The 21,058-nt window shown below is 46.3% G+C and overlaps 1 protein-coding gene across 6 annotated transcripts in view; it reads left to right on the plus strand.

The window, feature by feature from the left end:
• The window catches only part of NUGGC (nuclear GTPase, germinal center associated), a 1,337,967-nt gene that overhangs the window by 492,796 nt on the left and 824,113 nt on the right, over positions 1-21,058 (plus strand). For all 6 annotated transcript variants that reach the window (XR_014961415.1, XM_085604518.1, XM_085604516.1 and 3 more), the window contains one exon: positions 12,330-12,558. Coding sequence is in view for 5 of the 6 variants with exons in the window: in XM_085604518.1 (XP_085460644.1) it covers positions 12,330-12,558 (229 nt within the window). In the remaining variant the exon portion in view is untranslated. The remainder of the gene's footprint in view (positions 1-12,329; positions 12,559-21,058) is intronic.

Raw genomic sequence — 21,058 nt, forward strand, 5'->3', positions numbered from 1 at the left:
AATGTGCATAGACTTTCGACTAGAAACACGATCTGTAAAGCTTGCCAACATGCACATGTTCTTTTTTTTATATATGTAATTGTAATGGTTTTAATCAACCGAACAATAAGGATATTATTATTATTATTCTGACTCATATTAGATCCCCTCAATTTCTTTGCCACGGTTTGGAGGTGGACTTGAGGGCAAGAGCCTTCTTTTTAATGTACCCCTTTCATCTAGCCAGACTCTGAGATACTTGTATTCTGATACTTTCTCAATGCTCGCTCTTCCAAGTGCCTGGCTTTTTCATCCTTCTCCCAGAGATGGTAATATTTTGTCTTTTCTCGATGGACCTCAGCTTATTTAGCTTTGTATATTCAAAAATGTATCTCATTAGAAACCGTAGACCCATCCTTCATCCTTGTATGACTTAACAGCACCAAGTCATCCGTGTAAAGTAGGTTAGACAGGCATTTATTTCCTAAATTCGGAGAGTGTGAATTAACTGTGTTGAGCTCCCCTGTAAGGTTGGAGATGACATATCCTTGTTTTAGGCGTCCCCTAATCAATATCTTCCTCGGGAGAAGGGTGCTAGTTTCATACGCAGCCAATTTTCATAATATAGTAGCTCTATCGCTCGTAAAAGGCACGGAGGAACACCCAAGTTCATAACTTTCTCCAGAGGTGTTTTCTTGAAGTTCTATCAAATACTGTTTTCAAATCAACAAAACACGCATAAGGGGCGAGCACATCTGGGCTGAACTTGTCATTCGCATGGAGATGGCCAACAGATTTGATACAGAGCCTTGATCCCGAGGGAATCCAGCTTGATTCAGGGGAATAATCCTTTGTTAATTTGTCTGGGTTTCGAGGTCAGTTAGCAACAGGTTTGTGAAATATTTAGCTTCAGCATAGATCAGTACAATCAAATGATAATGATTTGTTTTCTGCGTATTCCCCGTCCTTATAGATTGGCTAAATTATTGAACCCCTCCAAGTCTCAAGAATGTCATGTGTGTGTAAAATATGACTATAAAGTACATTGAGCCAGTTAGCTCAAAATGTAGGGTCTTTTTTAAATAGTGCCATTTGGACCTGACCCACAATCAGCATGTGATTTTGTGATCATTTTCGAATATCTTTACGCAAAAAGCTTAATGGGTCATTATCCGGCTCACTGCATTCCAACCAGGCATCCATACTGCCTTTAGGCATAGTTCGATTTTGAAGGAAAATACATCGGCATTGGCTTCGTTTTGAAAGGTTTTGTTCGTGAGGATGCTCATATGAGGCTGTTCATATTTTGTATGATGTGGGTTACTTGGTTTATCCTCAAGTGCTGAGAAATGATTTGTTAAATACATTGCCCAGGTCTCTGCTGAAATTTGCGTTGTTGGATATTCTTTGTCAGTCCTCTTTCATATTAATCATTCGCCAAAAGCTTACTGTGTCCTTATTCTTACTGGCTCAAGTAATCTTTCGCAAAAACCAAAGGAAATGATGGACGGAGTGTTGAACATTGCCAGCACTCACCCCCAGTCAACTGATCTGGGTTTGATCCATCACCGTTCTTTAGCCCACTCTGTCACCCCAGTTCAGACATGGCCATATGCAAATCAGTCTGACCCTGTGCCTCATGGGAACAATCAATCAATCAATCAAATCAATCAAAGCTTTATTTCGACATATAATATCATAAAAGCACAGATGTACATAAAAAGACAAATTCATAGAAATACATAGTTAAAAGCATGCCGAACTGCCAATCTTTCCCCAGGAGTCATCATATTTTAATTTCTTAAACTCCCAAAGTTCTTTTTTCAATTTACTCCTTGTTTTATTTCCATTTTTTACGTTGGGCATTGTGGAGTTATTCTTAATTGTTGTAGCAGCCTGTTCAGGAGCTTCCTCCAGTGTCTCACTTCCGGGGCAGCCGTTGTTTTGCTGGTACCATTAAAGGCTGGGCTTTGTTGCAGATTTTCCTTGGGTATATCTTTAGGATACATTTTATTAATTCCAATCGGCTACTAGTAGGGTTCCCCAGATGCAGAAGATTTTACAGAAACTTAGTGCAGGTGTCAAGTATTTCCCATCACATTCTCTTCCACCTCGCAGCATGTCCATCATCCAACAAAGCTTTTGACTTGCAATAGCTTTGGATATTTGTTGATACAATGTTAATTTGAGATACTTGATCGCTTTCTGGGCATTGGTCAATACAAAGCTCTTGGCTGTGACTGAAGAGTTCTGTGTTTCCGAGAGGATAATCCAAATGTGAGACACCGCTTTCTTTTATCCTGGTTCATGCTGGTGGACTGTCACTAGGAACCCTTCTAGTATTATGGACCGTCAGCCCTACTGAGGTGCAATAACCAAAGAGCTTTTTGCCAAGTTTGTCAGAGATTGTGTGTTGGTGATAGAGATTGGGCTGGAATTTCCCCATAAGCGCCTAGTATCTGCAGGTCTGCTCCATGTTCCGGAATGTAAAATAAGATCAGAATAAAGCCTCCCGTTATGATTAAATCTGCATCAGGATAAGCATCCTTCAATTACATTATAACTAAATGCAGCTTTTCAACCCCAATTCTTTTTTCATTTTTACTAGGGTTGAAATAAGTGTTTTAAAAAATGAGGCTAGGCTTTCCTTCGCCCTTTCACCATTCTAAAAGGACTGCAAGGAGGCCAGATTCCGATGACGCAAGGACATTTGTTTTTATCTACTCACTTTGTCAGCTCCTAATGCAGACTGTACCATGATAAAAATAATTTCAGCTTCATTTGAAAAGATCATGTCTTCTCAGGCCTTCATCTCCACCCTAACGTCATCCTTTTTGGAATTAGTTTGTCAAGACACCAGGAAGATTCATCTCCCTGGTCTTAAACTGTGTTCCTAGGCATCACCTAACATCTGTTAAAGGATTAATTGATTTTTATCACAAACTTTATTCCCCAAGAGAGATTACAGAAGACTTTGCTTCTGGCCATAATGGCAGATAATTCACAGAATTGATTAGAAGAAAATTTTGTTGGGTGTCACTTCACTTCAATGTAACAGATTGTCTGTTCATAAGAAATGTGAGCAGAATAAATGTAAAACACAAAGGAAAACTGGGTTATTACTGACACCCGAAATACCCACTTGACCCTAGGCAATCATTATCGCAGACTTTGTCAATCGACCTTCCTCTGAGAAGTATAGCATGATTATGGTCACTATTGACTCATATTCTAAACTGCTCACTTTTCTGTTCTTCCTAAAATTCCAACAACATTAAAAATGGCCACAGTATTCAATTCTGACATCTTCAAGATTTATGTATTCCTATGAAAGATTATCTCTCATCGAGTTTCTCAAAATGTGTCAAAATTGTGGAAGTTCTTGCACTGTTATTTAGTTATCTGAAGAGCATTGACCTCTGTGTTTCATCCTCAAAGGAATGATTAAACAGAGAGGCTACATGAACCTCTGGAGGAATTTTTAAGATGCTACAGTTCCTATTCCCAAATCAATTGGAAGCATGTATTACCAACAGCGGATTTTGCCTAAAATAACTCTCCTCACATCTCTACTGGGTTCTCACCATTTTTTGCCTTGACTGTGTTCCATGCTTGGAGTATTCTAGATCCTTCAGAATTTCTTGCCCCGGGTCTGATACATTGTAATCCTAAATTTACAAACCTGTGAACTGAAATGGAACATCCTGGACAATCAACAAAGGCATCTAGCAGACATTTGGCCTGGGCAGTGGGAAGATTTTCCTGGACTCCATTTTTTTCCCCTTCCCACTGAGGTTGGTTTTCCGAATTTATCTCCGAGACTACCAATGTAAGCCTGGAGTCTGCCATTGCTGCTTGAGGTAATATGCCGTAACTAGACATGAAAAAGGTCCTTCAACCATTGCGACGAAGGACACGAAATTGTTCTGAAGAACTGGTGGTTAGGTCCATTTTTGTACAATTCAGTAGCTAGTAGGTGGAGGGGACTTCTGAGCACTCACTAACTAATGGGGAAATAGTTCCCGGGGGGAACCCAACCCACTTTTACCTCACACCCTATTTTCCTTACTGCAAACTATTGCAGAGTGGAACTATTCTAAGGCAAATTAAATATGTCAGACCACTTCCACTAGGTCAGAAAAGCAAGGGTCCACCCAGTGGTGCGTCTCTAGGGAAATGAGCAGTCCCCTCCACCTATATTACCACAAACGGGTCCTAGCATCAGCTCTCCCTCCTGCTAGGATGAAGGAAGATTCTCTAAAGTCTGTCCTGGGGACATATGGGTTCACCCTCCCAGTCCCCTATCCCTTACACTAAATTATGAATGGGTAGGTCCTGAACCCTCCCAATTGCTCTCCCTGGGCTGACAAGTGTCACATACCTCATGCCCAGCCCATCTTACCCAACAGGCCTAAGCCACTGCCCTGCTGTGGAAGCTGTTGTCACTCCTGGTTAAGATCAAGCACTTGCAGACTCTTTATGAAATTACCTTGGGCGAACACAAAGTATAAGTCAATATGAGTGAATCATAGTTGAGTTGGTTGGGCAGAGGTGCCTTTTAAAGATGGCACTCTTCACTAAACAAGGGTAGACGATGGGGCAGGGCAGTTGGAAATGCAGCAGGTAGATAGAAGAGTTCCAAAGTAAGTGGTGGACTCACTACAAGTTATTGAGGACTGAGTTGTGGAAGTTAATTAGGTAATGCAGTACCTAGGCTTGGAAAGCTGAGGCATTGGTGACAAGCTCTCTTAAATCTAGAATAGAAGCAAAATACATGGCTCAGGAAAGTATATGTCTATTACATTTAATTTCTGAGGTAATTTCCAACATTGTAATGATTCTTGTACTTGTAGTTCAGAGTCTGACTTTCTGTGCATGACCCATACCTTTCCCAAAATTTCGACTTCGCTCTTACATATATACCTGGAAATAACTCTCTTGGGAAGAACTTTATTGCGTGATTAATAAAAACATCTGCAATCCATGCAGATTAATATAAAACAAACAACCTAATGGCTTACTTAGATGAAAAACAGACGCATAATAAAATCCTCTAAAATATCTGTAGCCCAATGTAAGTTGCGACTAATAAAACAAACAAAAAAGTTAGTTAGTCTTGCACTACACAAGACCAAACAACTCCATAGGAAATATTAAATATTTAAAATAGTTATAAACATAAATTAATGTTACTTTTTTAATAAAAAATAGTGTGTTCGAGGCATATGAGCTGCAGATTGTACACTTAGCATAGGTCGCCATCTGGTGTTGGGCCCGGATGTTTGCAGTTTGTTTTTCTTCTTGGACCGTGCTTGGAAGTCACGAGTTTGGTGACTCCTCCTTCGGTCCGTACTGCGCATGGGCTTCGGCTCCATCCTCAGATTGTTTTTTTCCGCCATCGGGCTCGGATGTGATACTTCGTGCTCCGGCTTCGAACTTCTACGGTTCCAGCCTCGACGGAAAATCCTCGATTCTTCGAGTTCCTTCATCATCTTCATCTCTCGAAGCGGCACTTTTTCCATCCCGTACATCGACACCGGCCTTCGGGCCCTCCGCGACTCCGGTCCCGGCCGATGGAAAGGACTCCGTTTAAAAAGTGCCCAGAATGTGGGTCTAAATTTCCCCACACCGACCTCCATCAGGTGTGTAACCTTTGCCTCTCTCCGGAACACGAGGCTCGAGACTGCCCCGCCTGCAAGTCTTTTCGATCGAAGAAAACGATCCGAGATCGAAGGGCTCGACGCACCATGGCGCACTCATCCTCGACAGTTCCACCGGACATCTTCGGAGACGACGCCGAAGCTTCGGGGCAGACACACACCGAACTGGGAGAAGACATCGTCAGCGCTTCCGAGGCCGACGACTCCGACCTGGAGGACGTAACACCAGGACAGCGGGCCGTGAGTACAATGCCCCCTCCCAGCCCCGCACCGAAAACCAAAGAGACTCCGGTTACTCCCTCGCCTGCCGGCCTGGGCAAAACCAAAACCAAAGCCTCGATCACCCCACCTTCGGGCCCGGTGTCGAAGCACTCAAAGTCTCACGGCAGCTCGGGATCGAGCCAGCCGACGCCCGGTGCCGATAAACACCACTCGGCACCGAAGCCTGCAAAATCCAGCTCGACTCCGAAACCACCGGTGCCGAAACCTGGACACTCGGCGCCGACCAAACACAAACAGAAATCGGTCGGCACCGACGCTCCGGCGCCGAAACAGCATTCCACGCCGAAACACACGGAGACCTCCAAAAAGCAAGGCGTACACAGAACATCGAAACCTCCGGTTCCGAAATCGCCGGTGCCGACAGACGACTCGGCGCCATTGGCTCTGTTTACACCAGACCCTTTACAAAAGACTTTGTCCAGAGATCCAAAGACTGGCCTTTTGACTGTGATTACTAAGAAGCGTCGCCTTGAGGCTCCGGCTCCTCCTCCTCCACCCAAAAAGAGGGACTCAGCCACTTCTCCCCTTAGAGTACCCTCCCCACTGCCACCCCCCCTCCCACCACCACCCCCTCCACCTTTACCTCACTACGATCCGGCCCCATCCCCAGATCCGGATGACGGGGACCCGGACAATGACCCAGGGGACGCCCCAATGGATCCCACCCCACCAGGGACCCCAGATCCATGGGAGGATTATAATAACCCTGATGTACCCAATGTACCTCAAGACGACCTATACCCATCAAGGCCGTCTCCTCCAGAGGACTCTTTAGGGTTTCACCATTTAGTGCAGAGAGCAGCACACTACCATGGGGTGGACATGCACACGGAACCAGTGGAAGAAGACTTCCTACTGGATACATTTGATTTACAAGATCGTTCCACTGCTATTTTACCCATGCTTAAGGGTGTCACCAAGCACGCTACAGAGGTATTCAAAGACCCTGTCAGAGCCAGAGTACTAAACCCTAGAATAGAGAAGAAGTACAAGGCGGCACCCACAGACCCTGCATACATCAAGGGCCCTGCTCCTCTAGATTCCCTAGTTGTCTCCACAGCTAGAAAGCGGGCTAACTCCCAATCCTCAGGAGATGCCCCACCACCAGACAAGGAATCTAAACTTCTGGACGCGTCTGGTAAACGCACCGCCTACCAGGCTGCAAACATGTGGCGCATTGCAAATACACAAGCACTGCTTGCGCGATATGATAGAGCACACTATGATGAATTAGAGGCTCTTATGCAGCACCTTCCAGAGAAATACAAACGCCAAGCTCATGACTTGATACAGGAGGGCAAACTAATCACAAACACCTCCATTAAGTGTGCCCTCGATGCAGCAGACACTGCTTCTAGAGCCATAAACACCAGTGTCCTGCTTCGCCGCCATGCCTGGCTCAGGATATCAGGGTTCAAGCCTGAGGTCCAGACATCAATACTTAATCACACCTTTGACCAGCAAACACTCTTTGGCCCAAAGGTAGACGAAGCGCTCGAAAAAATGAAGAAAGATACAGACACAGCGAAGTCTATGGGAGCGCTCCAGACCCAAGCCTCTAAGCGTTCCTTTCGACGCTCGTCCTTTCGTGGCACAGGTAGAGGCTCCTCCACCGATAATGCCTCTACCTCCTACAAATCCCCTCCTCAAAATACCTTTTCAAAGGGCAACCAAAGAGGTGGCTACAGAGGCAACAACAATAAGGGCAGGGGCAAAACCAACAATACCCGTTCTGCCACCCCACCCGCACAATGACTCCCCTTCCCTCCCCCCAGACCATTCCACTCCGGTCGGGGGCAGACTACAAGATTTTATCCACGTATGGGAGTCCATAACATCGGACAAATGGGTGACCCAAATCATTCGGTCAGGGTACTGCCTCGAGCTAACATCTACCCCACCCAATATCCCACCAAGGCACCGTCCAATGTCCCAAGAGCATTCCACACTGCTCAAACAAGAGGTACTCTCGCTCCTCCAGAAACACGCCATAGAGCAGGTACCCGACAATCAACGAAATCTAGGGGTCTACTCCCTATATTTCTTAATCCCAAAGAAAGACGAGACCCTCAGACCCATTCTGGATCTCCGGCCTCTAAATGCCTACATACATTCAGACCACTTTCACATGGTCACCTTACAACAAGTCCTCCCACTCCTCTGCCAGGGAGACTTTCTCACAACACTGGATCTGAAAGACGCGTACTTTCACATTCCAATACACCCCTCTCACAGAAAATACCTCAGGTTCGTGGTGGACGGGCAACATTACCAATTCAAGGTTCTCCCCTTCGGGGTCACCACTGCACCACGGGTGTTTACCAAATGCCTAGCAGTAGTAGCAGCACACCTCAGACGTCAACATGTTCACGTCTTCCCTTACTTAGACGACTGGCTCATAAAAGCCGCGTCCTACCACCAATGCGTGCAACATACAAACAGCACCATCCAACTGCTTCATCAGCTAGGCTTCACGGTGAACTACCAAAAGTCCCACCTCATACCATCTCACACAAAGCAATATCTCGGGGCCACCATAGACACCTCAAAAGGTATTGCCTATCCAAACCCAGCCAGAATCACAGGCATTCTAGCCTTACGCAAAATATTCCTTCCTCAACACTCTCTACCAGCAAGAGTGTTTATGAAGCTCATAGGGATGATGGCGTCTTGCATCTTCATAGTGCCCCATGCAAGACTCCACATGCGTCCACTTCAGGAGTGCCTAGCACAACAGTGGAACCAGGCCCAGGGTCAGCTAACGGATCTGGTGTTGGTGGACGGCCGCACACATCACTCTCTGCAGTGGTGGAACACCACAAACCTTTCCAAGGGACGGCCGTTCCTGGACCCGGTTCCCCAAGTGACTCTAACAGCGGACGCATCGCTCTCCGGCTGGGGAGCGCACCTCTTACACCTCACAATGCAAGGTCTATGGACGCCACAGCAAAAAACGCTCCACATCAACCATCTGGAGCTTTTGGCGATCTTTCTAGCCCTAAAATCTTTCCAAAAGCAGATTTCAGGCAAAGCAGTCCTCATTCGCACAGACAACATGACTGCGATGTATTATATACAGAAACAGGGGGGGACACACTCTCCCCAGCTCTCCCGCTTAGCCCAGAGCATATGGAGATGGGCAATTCCCCAAAACATTTTTCTCCTGGCACAACATGTTCCAGGCGTACAAAACACCATAGCAGATCTGCTCAGCAGACAGACTCAACAACTACACGAATGGGAACTGCATCCACAAGTTCTTCACCCATTCTTCCAACAGTGGGGGCATCCTCAAATAGACCTCTTCGCCACCCACGAAAACAAAAAATGCCCAAGCTTCGCCGCCAGATACCCACACCCATTGTCCAAGGGCAATGCGATATGGATGAACTGGTCAGGCAGATTTGCATACGCCTTTCCACCTCTCCCACTAATTCCATTAGTGGTCAGGAAACTACAACAGCACTCCCTCACACTCATTCTGGTAGCTCCGACGTGGGCCAGACAGCCGTGGTACACCACGCTACTACAACTATCAGTGGTACCACATCAAAAACTGCACCTTTCCCCATGCCTCCTAACCCAGAACCATGGAGAAATCAGGCACCCGGACCCAGCTCAGCTCAACCTGGCGATCTGGCTCCTGAAATCTTAGAATTCGGGTACCTTAACCTTCCCCCTGATTGCATGAACATCATCATGGAAGCCAGACGTCCTACCACTAGAGCATGCTATGCCGCAAAGTGGAAAAGATTTGTAATGTACTGCCGTAACAATACAATCAACCCTCTAGATGCATCCATACAACACATCATATGCTATCTGCTCCATCTTCACAGGTGTAACCTAGCGTATTCATCCATACGCCTACACCTAGCAGCGATCGCTGCCTATCTACAAAACAGACAGCATTTGTCACTCTTCAGAGTGCCCGCTATTAAAGCCTTCATGGAAGGCCTTAAACGAGTAATTCCTCCCAGGGCACCACCCTCCCCTGTATGGAATCTAAATTTGGTCCTTACACGACTAATGGGTCCGCCCTTCGAACCAATGCACAAATGTGAGCTACAATTTCTCACCTGGAAAACAGCTTTCCTTGTAGCTATCACTTCCCTTAGAAGGGTTGGTGAAATACAAGCGTTCACCATACAGGAACCTTACATACAAATGCATCACAGCAAGGTCATACTTCGAACTAATCCGAAGTTCCTGCCCAAAGTCATTACCCCCTTCCACCTCAATCAATCAGTGGAATTACCTGTCTTCTTTTCGCAACCCCAATCTGTTGCGGAAAGGGCCTTACACACACTAGATGTGAAAAGAGCGTTGCTATATTACATGCAAAGAACGCAACCCTTCAGGAAGACCAAACAGTTGTTCGTTTCCTTTTCTCCACCACATAAAGGCAACCCCATCTCAAAATCAGGGATAGCTAGGTGGATTGTAAAATGCATACAAATTTGCTATCAGAAGGCAAAGAGAACATTATCTGTTCCCCCTAAAGCCCACTCTACAAGAAAGTTAGGGGCTTCTATGGCTTTTCTAGGGAATATACCCTTAGATGACATATGCAAGGCAGCCACATGGTCTACACCGCACACATTCACAAAACACTACTGTGTAGATGTGCATTCCCAGCAGCAAGCTAGGGTGGGCCAGGCTGTACTAAAAACACTCTTTCAAACAGCTGCAACGGATACCGGTGGTCGCCGCTAAGGTTGGGTACTGCTATATAATCTATGCTAAGTGTACAATCTGCAGCTCATATGCCTCGAACGGAATATGCTACTTACCAGTATGCATCTGTTCTTGGCATGTAGAGCTGCAGAGTTGTACACGCCCACCCGCCTCCCCGGCTACCTGTATCCGTTCCAGTCCATCTTATTTAGATACAACACACATGGGTTTCTCACTGTTATTACTACGCTCCATCATTTCCCTGTTGGCGAAAAACAATCTGAGGATGGAGCCGAAGCCCATGCGCAGTACGGACCGAAGGAGGAGTCACCAAACTCGTGACTTCCAAGCACGGTCCAAGAAGAAAAACAAACTGCAAACATCCGGGCCCAACACCAGATGGCGACCTATGCTAAGTGTACAACTCTGCAGCTCTACATGCCAAGAACAGATGCATACTGGTAAGTAGCATATTCCTTATTATTTAACTATAAAATACTTTAATCTATTTCGAATTAAAACAATGTAACAGTTTATCTTATTAAATTAATTCTATTAATTTTATGTAATTCTGTAGATCACTCATGATTATTAAGCACATTAAAACATTTATTGATTTAGATGGTAATTTCTGTTAATTTAGACTTCAAAAGAAGATTGATTTTTCATATTTTTTCATGACATTTTTAATTCAAAATTAGTTTAGTGCTGCAGTATTTATTGTACTCTACATTTATAGTGAATCTATGAATTGAATGTACATAATATTCAGCATAAAATATTGTAATATTTATTTTCGAGTTAAATACATATTTTTAATTTTCCTTATACTTTGCCATAGGGATACTCCACAGCCAGGGCAGAGATCTCCACATGGTCAAGTATGGGGTTATATAAAGTTGATTTAATTGGAAAATAAATATGAATAATATTTTTGTTAAATTCTAATGTAAATACATTTTATATATTTACTTAAAATGTAACCAAATAAAACCTGCTTCAGCACTGTTACATTATAGTGTATTAAAACTTTAATTAATGGAAGTATATTAAATTAAAAATATTTTTCTGAACTTTAAATAAAAAAATTAATTCCCACAGAGAAAAAACTATTTTTTACTGTGCCAGGATAAATATTAAAAGTGACGTTTAGAATTATTTTACATGGATGCAATTTTGTGAAATAAAATGTATTATGTTATTTTTTAGATTCAAAATAGCTTATTAAACTATGGTATAATTAAATTATAAATATGTACTATTTAAAAAAAACATTAACAAGTTTAATTTAACATTATTTCCTGTGGGGTTTTATATTGCGTTCCTACCTCCGTTATTTGCTGTGGGAGGGTGTCGCAGTACCAGTGGTTGGTCATGAGTAGTGCTGGACTTACAAAAGTGTAAGTTACTACAAAAATGTGAGTTACTACAACAGGGCAGTTTGTGAATACCAAAAAGTAATACATTTTCTCAGAAGTGTAAACTTATTCAAAAATACAGTTTGAAACAGGCTAAAGCATTGTGTACGAAGACAAGCAGTTTCCCAGACTGTAGATGGTGGTCCCGTAGACATGGATGAAGAAAGACCTAACTACTCCCTTATGAAAGTTACTATGGTAAATCGCTCTCATTTTCCCTTTGAATGCCTAAATCTGTTTAAACTCAAACCATTGCAGTGCCTACAAATTATTACCAATGAAAGTTATTGTATGTGTTTATTGTGTTTTCTAGAGACTCAATCTTAAGCCTAAAGGATCAGACAAAGGAGCCCTCCAAGACATACATTGCTGTGGTGGGTGATACAGGATCTGGAAAGAGCAGCTTGTTAAATGCCCTTCTTGACGAAGAAGCTATCTTGCCCACCTCTGGAATGCAGGCATGCACTGCTGTGGTCGTAGAGATTGCTCGAAGCTCTAAGGAGAATAAATACAAAGCAGAGGTGGAATTCCTTTCTGAGGAGGTATTTGTTTTAGTTTTAAAGTAACTTCCTGATTAGGGTTTACTTTTTCAGTACTTGGCTATAATCAGAAGCAGGAATGTAATAGAAAGTTTGTTTAATTTTACAAAAATATACATTACTTGGGATTCTGGGTTTTGTAAATAAATTAGATTATTGCAACAGCATATTGTGGTCACACTTTTTGCTGTGTAAAATTTGCTTTTCTCTTGAGCAAACATCCTCCTGTGAACTGAAGGCCTTCTCTTTTTCAGAACCCCTACTCAGATAATCAGTATAGTTGGGCTTTAGCTTCAACTCTGTTGATATTCTCTACTTGTATTTGGTTATACAGCAGTTATGTTACATCACCTATTATGTATTTCTGTTGGTAGTGTCTGTCAACCATCCCCAAAATAGCGAAAAACAAGGGCAAACACAATAGGTTAGGTTGACTTGACTTTTAAGGTCTAAATTAGACATTTAGGTATTGTTTAAAAAAAAAAAAAGTTTTTATTTGTGTTTTGCCAAACAAAAGAAAAAGAACCATAGCAAAATCGGTTACAGTTATGCAGTAACATACATTTTTAGGCCATACATCATACAATACCGCGTCATAGCCATGACGGGCCTCTTGAGGAATCAGTTTCAGAATGCCCACACAGCCACCTTCTGGTATCTTAGGGTTCCTCCTTCTCTTGAATGCTAGGGACATTTAGGCATTGTTGATACTTGTTTAAAAATGTTGTCAGTGATGCAAGACTATGTTAGACTTTTTATTTTTTTGACAGATGTGCCTCAGGGTGTTGGTTGAAAAAAATGTGTATTCAGACTTAAATTGCTCTTTTTTGCCAGTTGAATTGTGTGGATTGAAATTCCTGGTCCAGGGGGAGCCCCAATGAAGTCTTCTTGGGGGTCAAAAAGGATAGAAATGATGTATCCACAGTTTCAGATTTTTTTTTATATTGCTCCACCAGAGCCCCACCTGTCATGCCTTTAGTTTACCCTTGCAGGGTCACAGTCACCTGGTGGGTGGCCGATACCATCAATTCTATCTGGGTTGGCAAGCAATTACATCGGAGAAGTGGGTCTCTCAGATTGTCCCCACCAAACGTTCCACTGTCAATTCGAGTCTAGTCCTTCTTGATCTGTCGGCAGCCTTTGACACCATCTCTCACAGGATCCTGTTGGATAGACTGTGAGGGATTGGTGTCAGAGGCATGGCTCTTAAATGGATACAAAGTTATCTATCAGATCGTACCCAAAGTATCCAGCTGGATACCTTCGTGTCACAGACCACACTGGTGGACAGGGGAGTTCCTCAGGGATCTATCCTGAGTCCCACCCTATTTAACGTGTATGTGGCCTCCTTGGCGGAAATCATTATAAGCTGTGGGTTTGAGACCATCTCGTATGCCGACGACACGCAGTTGATAGTCCCCATTGAGGATGACATTGTATCTACTCAATCAAAATTTAAAAGCTGCATCTCTAGCATCGCGATGTGGATGAAGAAGAACTTCCTACAGCTCAATTAATCTAAAACAGAGATACTGCTGTTCGGGAAGGCCGAAGAAATCTGGTCCTCCGAGTGGTGGCCTGTAGAGCTGGGGGAGGCCCCTTCCCCAAAATATTGGGCTAAGAATCTTGGCATCATGATTGATAATAAGCTATCAATAGAGGAGCAGGTGAAGACACTGTCAGGTACCTGCTTGGGAACCATGAGGATGCTAAGAAAGATCTTTCCCTGGAGCCCACTCTCAGCAAGAAAAATCCTTATCCAGTCACTCTTGGTTAGTCGACCGGACTATGGCAATTCGTTGCTTGTTGGAATAAGGGAAGACCTACTATCCAAACTACAGGGGGTGCACAACACTGCAGCACGCCTCACCCTTAACAAACCGGTACGCACCCCGTCTGCACCCCTCTTAAACCAACTTCATTGGCTTCCGATTAGGAAACGAGACAGTTTTAAGATGCTATGTGTGGTCTTCAAGTTTCTACAGGGGAAAGGCTCAACCTACCTCAAAAAGAAACTTACCCTGTACCAACCTACACGGCAACTAAGATCTAGCAACCGTAATTTCTTGTGTTCACATAGAATAAATAAAGCGAAAATGGGGGGAGGGAGGTCGAGCATTTTCTTATCTGGCTCCCAGTCACTGGAACAACCTACCAGAGAAGATCCGGTCCTGTACCGATATATCCAGCTTTAAGAAACTGTTAAAGACGTGGCTGTTTTAGGAAGCCCTGCCCACTAGTACTCATTCCTCTCAGTGCCGAGAGATCCCCCCGGGGATGATTCGTTGTGCTATATAAATGAGTAAAAGTAAAGTAAATTCAACAACTGGCGGAGGGCCATTTCTCTATTTTGCTGCAGGAAGTCGTTTTTGGCTAAATGGGTAATAAATAGGTTGCCAGAAGCTGGATGTGATTGCTTATCTGACTGCTTTCTGGTGCCCAAGAAGAGCTGTTTTAGATCTGTACCATGTCAACTCTTCCCCTGAAAGGAGAAATTCAAAATGCACACCCTTGCCCATGTCTTGTCCTCCCTAGACCCTAGAGACTGGATGGTGGCATTAGACCTGTAGGACGCCTATTTCCAGGTTCCCGTCCTACTGGCCCATTGCTACCTGCCGTTCTTAGTGGGAGAGGCGCATTTTCTGTTCGCTGTGCTCCCCTTTGGAGTCACAAGTGCCCCTCGGGTGTTCACAAAAGTAATTTCGGTTGCGGAAGCACACCTTTGAAGTTTGGGTGTGTCGGTCCTTGACGACTGACTGTTGAAGGCGGTTCATCCTAGGCTGACGAAAACCACCTCCAGGCTATGGCAAATCTCCTGTCATCTTTGGGGTTCACTGTAAACGTTTCTGAGGCTGCTGGGGCTGAGGGGCTCATGCATCGTACTGGTTGAGCACAACAGCTGGCAGCATATGCGGGCTCTGCACTGAGATCTGAAGTCCCATGGGTTTAACATCAAGTGGACCCCATCAACCATGTTTAGAAGGAAGCTGTGAAAGATCTGCAGTCATTTCTACTGGACCGCGATTGGACCAGTGACTGAAAACTCTCCATTTGCTACCCAGAGCGGACAAGAGTATCTGATAGAGAAGTCTAGCTGCAGATTCCTTACCTGTGAATTATCCCCAGGCGCAAGACTGGACCAGTAAACTTTTCTACAGCAGTACCTCTGTGTGCCAGTAGAGGGCGTTGAGCGACTCTGTAACCGAGCCCATATAAACCATCCCTTGACAGGCTGATGTCAGTTTCTTCCTTTCAGCACTTCCACACTGATCCGGAGAGCGGTACCTCAAGGACCGCTCAAGGACCAGCTCCCGAAGTCCTTCGTCCATGCTGTCTGGTAAATTACACTGTAGGCAGTCTGTTCCGCTGCCTTCCTCAACCTTACTGCGTGCTCGCGTTGTCCCTGACAGGCCTCCTATTCCTCCGAATTCAGAGTCGTAGCAAGATTCTGTCCCCCCCTTCTGGTGTTTCGTGGCTCAGATGAGGGAATACTGTCTCTCCCTCCAGGCCATTTTCGGTTGTCAGCCTCCCCCTGGTGCGGGTCTTGTCCCCAAGGGGATTCGGTGAGGCCTTGACTGATTATTGATCGACACCTTATTGGCTCCGGTGCACAGCCCTTTGCGATTCCCACCTGGGATGCCTGTGTTTGATCCATCGGCACCGCCTTCGACATTGATTAAGACAATTGCCCCTACTTTGCCTCTCATTCTCGACGCTGGGGTGTCGTCTTTTCGATGTCTGGAACGGCATCGGTGGAAGTGTTCTTTCTGGGCTACCTTTCTCCGCTTTCTGAGGAGCCCCTAGCTATTTTTCCTCGGAACACAGGTATTTTGGTGATGTCGGTGATGGCATAACTGATGTCCCTCAGCAGTTTTATTGGGTGTCTGACCTTGATGATGCTAGTGGCCTTGATTCTTTCCCATCCTTAGGCATGTTTTCTCCTCCTTGCTTTGCTTCAGAGGCTCGCTTGCTTTTGCTTAGATTTTGCGGAGAGTTGGTATAGTTCTGGGGCTCTAAGCCTTCTGCTGTAGAAGGGACCATTGATCCCCTACTTGGGGTGCTTCTTCTGGGCCAGATGAGAACTGAACCTGTGCTCCCCTTCAATGAAGCCCTTTTTGATATTCTGTTGGGCGTTTGGGCTAAACCCTTTTCAAAGTCCTCTGTGGACTGCTCATAGGCACCATCCTGCGCCTGGCGACCTTCTCTGCCTTTCTCGTCAACGTATTCGGCGCAGCTTTGTGGTTCAGGCTGCTACAACCTCCCCCGACATCAGCGTCTTGCCTGACGTCCGCCCAGACAGTCTCGAAGCTTAGATGCTCTTGGATGTTTAATTTCTGCCACTAGCTCCACTTTGCTGACCCTTAATACAGCTTGTGTTTTGGGTTGTTTTTCTCATGTGTTGTGGGATTTTGTCTCGCACCTCCTCCCCTCCACCTCTGATGACTCTCAGGGCACTCTTACTCTGGTGGCTCAGGGTGGCCGTTATGTTATGTTATACTGCCCTCTCTTCCCCCACACTCAGTCTGCCCGGGTATGGCCTCCTTCATTTCTTTTCTCTGTGAGCTGTTCTAGTGTGGTGCCTGTTGTTTTTTTTTTTTCCCCACTCATCACCTGAGTGGCATTCGCTGTGGTGTGCCTTCCTCGGCAGGTATTTTCTTTCCTTGCATTCTACCTTGTCGATGACCGGATGTAGACCCTGGTTGCATTGGGACGCGTCTTATTTTCTGGCCCTGCTTGGTTTGTACACCGGCGGCTGCACGGTGTTCTCTTGATTTCGATCAAGTTCTGATTGAGGTGTTTTCATGGCATTGTGTGGGTGCACTGTTGCCTTGCTCCCTCTGTAGTCTTGTTCCCAGTCCTTTGTCTGTATGCTTTGCAGCTATTCCTCCATATGTTTCTGACATTTTAGAATCCCTTATAGGGGGCTCCACATCCCCTTCTTAGATGCACCAGTGCAAGTCGAATGAGGGTGCTCGGGGGTCATTCTTTCCCTATATCTGGTGTCCTTTTTTTTCAGGCTAACGCAAGGGAAGGGGCATGGTTCTTGGCATAGGGTATATTGTCTGGACCTGTTCTAGATGGTGTCCATTCTATCACTCTTCGGGCATTAGCACCTCTTGTGCTAGTTTTCGCTTGGGAAAGGTGCCTGCATGCGCGATATCAGTCGCTGTCTCGCTACATTTAAAGCGCGCTGCGCTTACTATTGATTTTAACAAAGCCTGATTTCATGTTTATATTAGTTTAGTTTGGAGCCTCGTTTTTTAAATAGACCCGTCCCTGGCCTCATACCTGCATTTTAATTGTGCCCCCACCGCGTTTTTTTCGCGGAATCCTCACTTACTTGCAGCTTCCTCGCGGCGCTTGGCCGCCATCTTGGGGTGGTCTCCTGCCTCCTGGGCCACTTGCTGCAGCGCTCTAGCGCTTCCGGTAGCCCAGGTGAGCTGGTACTTAAGGCGAGCTCTTCTAGTGCTCTCCCTTGGGAAAGGTGCCTGCATGCGCGATATCAGTCGCTGTCTCGCTACATTTAAAGCGCGCTGCGCTTACTATTGATTTTAACAAAGCCTGATTTCATGTTTATATTAGTTTAGTTTGGAGCCTCGTTTTTTAAATAGACCCGTCCCTGGCCTCATACCTGCATTTTAATTGTGCCCCCACCGCGTTTTTTTCGCGGAATCCTCACTTACTTGCAGCTTCCTCGCGGCGCTTGGCCGCCATCTTGGGGTGGTCTCCTGCCTCCTGGGCCACTTGCTGCAGCGCTCTAGCGCTTCCGGTAGCCCAGGTGAGCTGGTACTTAAGGCGAGCTCTTCTAGTGCTCTCCCTTGGGAAAGGTGCCTGCATGCGCGATATCAGTCGCTGTCTCGCTACATTTAAAGCGCGCTGCGCTTACTATTGATTTTAACAAAGCCTGATTTCATGTTTATATTAGTTTAGTTTGGAGCCTCGTTTTTTAAATAGACCCGTCCCTGGCCTCATACCTGCATTTTAATTGTGCCCCCACCGCGTTTTTTTCGCGGAATCCTCACTTACTTGCAGCTTCCTCGCGGCGCTTGGCCGCCATCTTGGGGTGGTCTCCTGCCTCCTGGGCCACTTGCTGCAGCGCTCTAGCGCTTCCGGTAGCCCAGGTGAGCTGGTACTTAAAGCTCACTCTGCTAGCGCAGCGGTGACGCGCAGCGGTAGCGCCTGACTCGCGCCGGAGTCGAGCCAGAGTCTGCCCGTCTGCGCCCGTCCGCGCTAAGTACGCGCGGTACGCTGGGGACTTCATCTCGTTTCGCAATATTGTATATATCTGTGTGCTCGTAGCTCTCGCTCTGTCAGGATGATTAAGTACTCCGACGCCTCGCTTCGCGCCATTAGAGACACACTCCCACGCTGCCCTGCCACACCCTACCATCCGTTGTGTGGCCCGTGTCAGTGTGTTTGTAATAGATGGTCATTGGGCCAGGCGGTAGGTATTCGCGAGCTCGCCTCTTCTCCTGCCTCTCGAGCTCCTCCTGGTCTCTTTCCGCTGTCCGACAGTCTGGGGTCTGGACTCCGATTTTTAAATCTGAATACCAGATCTCTAGTGAAACATCATTTGTCGGTGGCTGATCTCATTGTGGATAAGACACCTGATCTGCTGGCCGTAACGGAAACCTGGCTACAAGATACTGACGACGCCATAGTCAATCTCGCCTGTCCTCCGGGCTACTCATGTTTTAGATCTAACCGCCACTCTAGAGGTGGAGGGATCGCCTTATTTATTAGATCCGCCTTCACATGCACCTGGACGATCTTGCAGATTGCCGGATGTGAGAGCGCGCTGTTTAAGGTTTCCATCAGCCCTCAGTTCTCGCTGTCAGGGATGGTTGTCTATCGCCCTCCAGGCAGCGATGTTGCTTTTAGAGGTGCTTTTCCGGAGGCGGTGAGCCTATTGGCTAGTGGCTGCGCAAATTTTTCCATCCTGGGTGATCTAAATCTCCACTTTGACAGGTTAGATTCGTCGGCCATTAGTGGTTTTTTGGCAGACTTAGAGGCTTTGCAGTTGTTTCAGCTTATTTCTCAGCCTACTCACGTGGCCGGCCATATCCTGGATCCGTTTTTTACCACTCTCTCGGATGTTCGGATTGTGGCGGTTGAGCCTGTGTTATGGTCTGACCACCATCTGGTGTCTGCTTGGCTTCCTCTCCCTGCCAATCCTACCATACCGCCTCCCTTGCGGATTCCCCGGCGCCATTGGAACAAGCTGAGGTTAGAGGACCTTCACCGTATTATGGGTGCTGAGCCACTGGGCCCCCTGCTGAATGCCACCTCGGGCTATGACCGGTTTTGTAACTGGATTACCAGGGCGCTGGACGTCCTGGTACCTATCATCTCCAGCAAGTCCAGTCCCCGGCAGGCCAGCCCCTGGTATGACAGCACGTTGCGTGCATTGAAGTCCTCTTGCAGACGGGCGGAAAGGGTGTGGCGTAAGTCGTACGATGCCGATAAGAAATCCATCTACCTGGCCCTAGTAAAGCTTTACCATCGAGCCATATGCAGGGCCCGGGCGGCGTTCTACGCAGCCGAATTTAGAAACAGCCCTAATCCGACTAAAACCATCTTTAAAACCATAAAAGATTTAATGGCAAAGAGAGCTCCTCCACAGTTGGACAGTTCCATCGCCCACTGTGAAGCCTTAGCCACCTTCTTTCTGGACAAAGTCAGGAAAATCTATCTGGCGTTTCCTAGCACACCGCCTCCTGTGATCCCCTGGAGCGGCTCTAGTAGCTGTCCAGCGCTGCACTCCTTTCCTTCCGTCTCCGATGAGGAGTTCGCAATGTGGGCCCTGCGAGTCAAGTCTGGATCACCTGCAGACCCGGTAAGATCTGCGCTGTTCAGGGACGCTGCCTTTCAGGGTCGCACTGTGGTGTGTTCCCTGATTAACCTCTCCCTAACCTCTGGCCTGGTTCCGGCCAAATGGAAGCAAGCGGTGGTTTCCCCGATCCTAAAAAAACCATCTCTGGATCCTTCGAGACCTGAAAACTACCGCCCTATATCTTTGCTCCCTTGGCCGGCCAAGGTTATGGAGGCCCATGTAAATCGGGTCCTCACGGAGCATATGACCCTTGTGAATGTCCTGGATCCTACGCAGAATGGGTTTCGTGCGGGTCACAGCACTGAGACGGCCCTTCTAGCAATGGTTGAGCATTTGCGAGGTGTGCTTGATGCAGGTCAAACGGCAGCGCTTATTTTACTCGATCTGAGCGCTGCCTTTGACACTGTTTCCCATCGCATCCTGCTACACCGCCTGCAGGACATTGGCATTTGTGGTTCAGCTCTGCAGTGGTGCCGCTCCTTCCTCAGTGATCGCTCCTTCTGCGTTGCCACCCCTCCTTTTCAGTCCAAGTATCATCCTTTGGACATGGGGGTTCCGCAGGGCTCCTCGCTGAGTCCCACGCTTTTCAATCTGTACGTGCAGCCGCTGGCTGAGGTCGTCAGGCAATGGGGCCTTACCATGGTCTCCTATGCTGACGACACTCAGTTG

This window comes from Triturus cristatus, chromosome 5_1 (assembly GCF_964204655.1).
Source record: "Triturus cristatus chromosome 5_1, aTriCri1.1, whole genome shotgun sequence".
Lineage (NCBI taxonomy): Eukaryota > Metazoa > Chordata > Amphibia > Caudata > Salamandridae > Triturus > Triturus cristatus.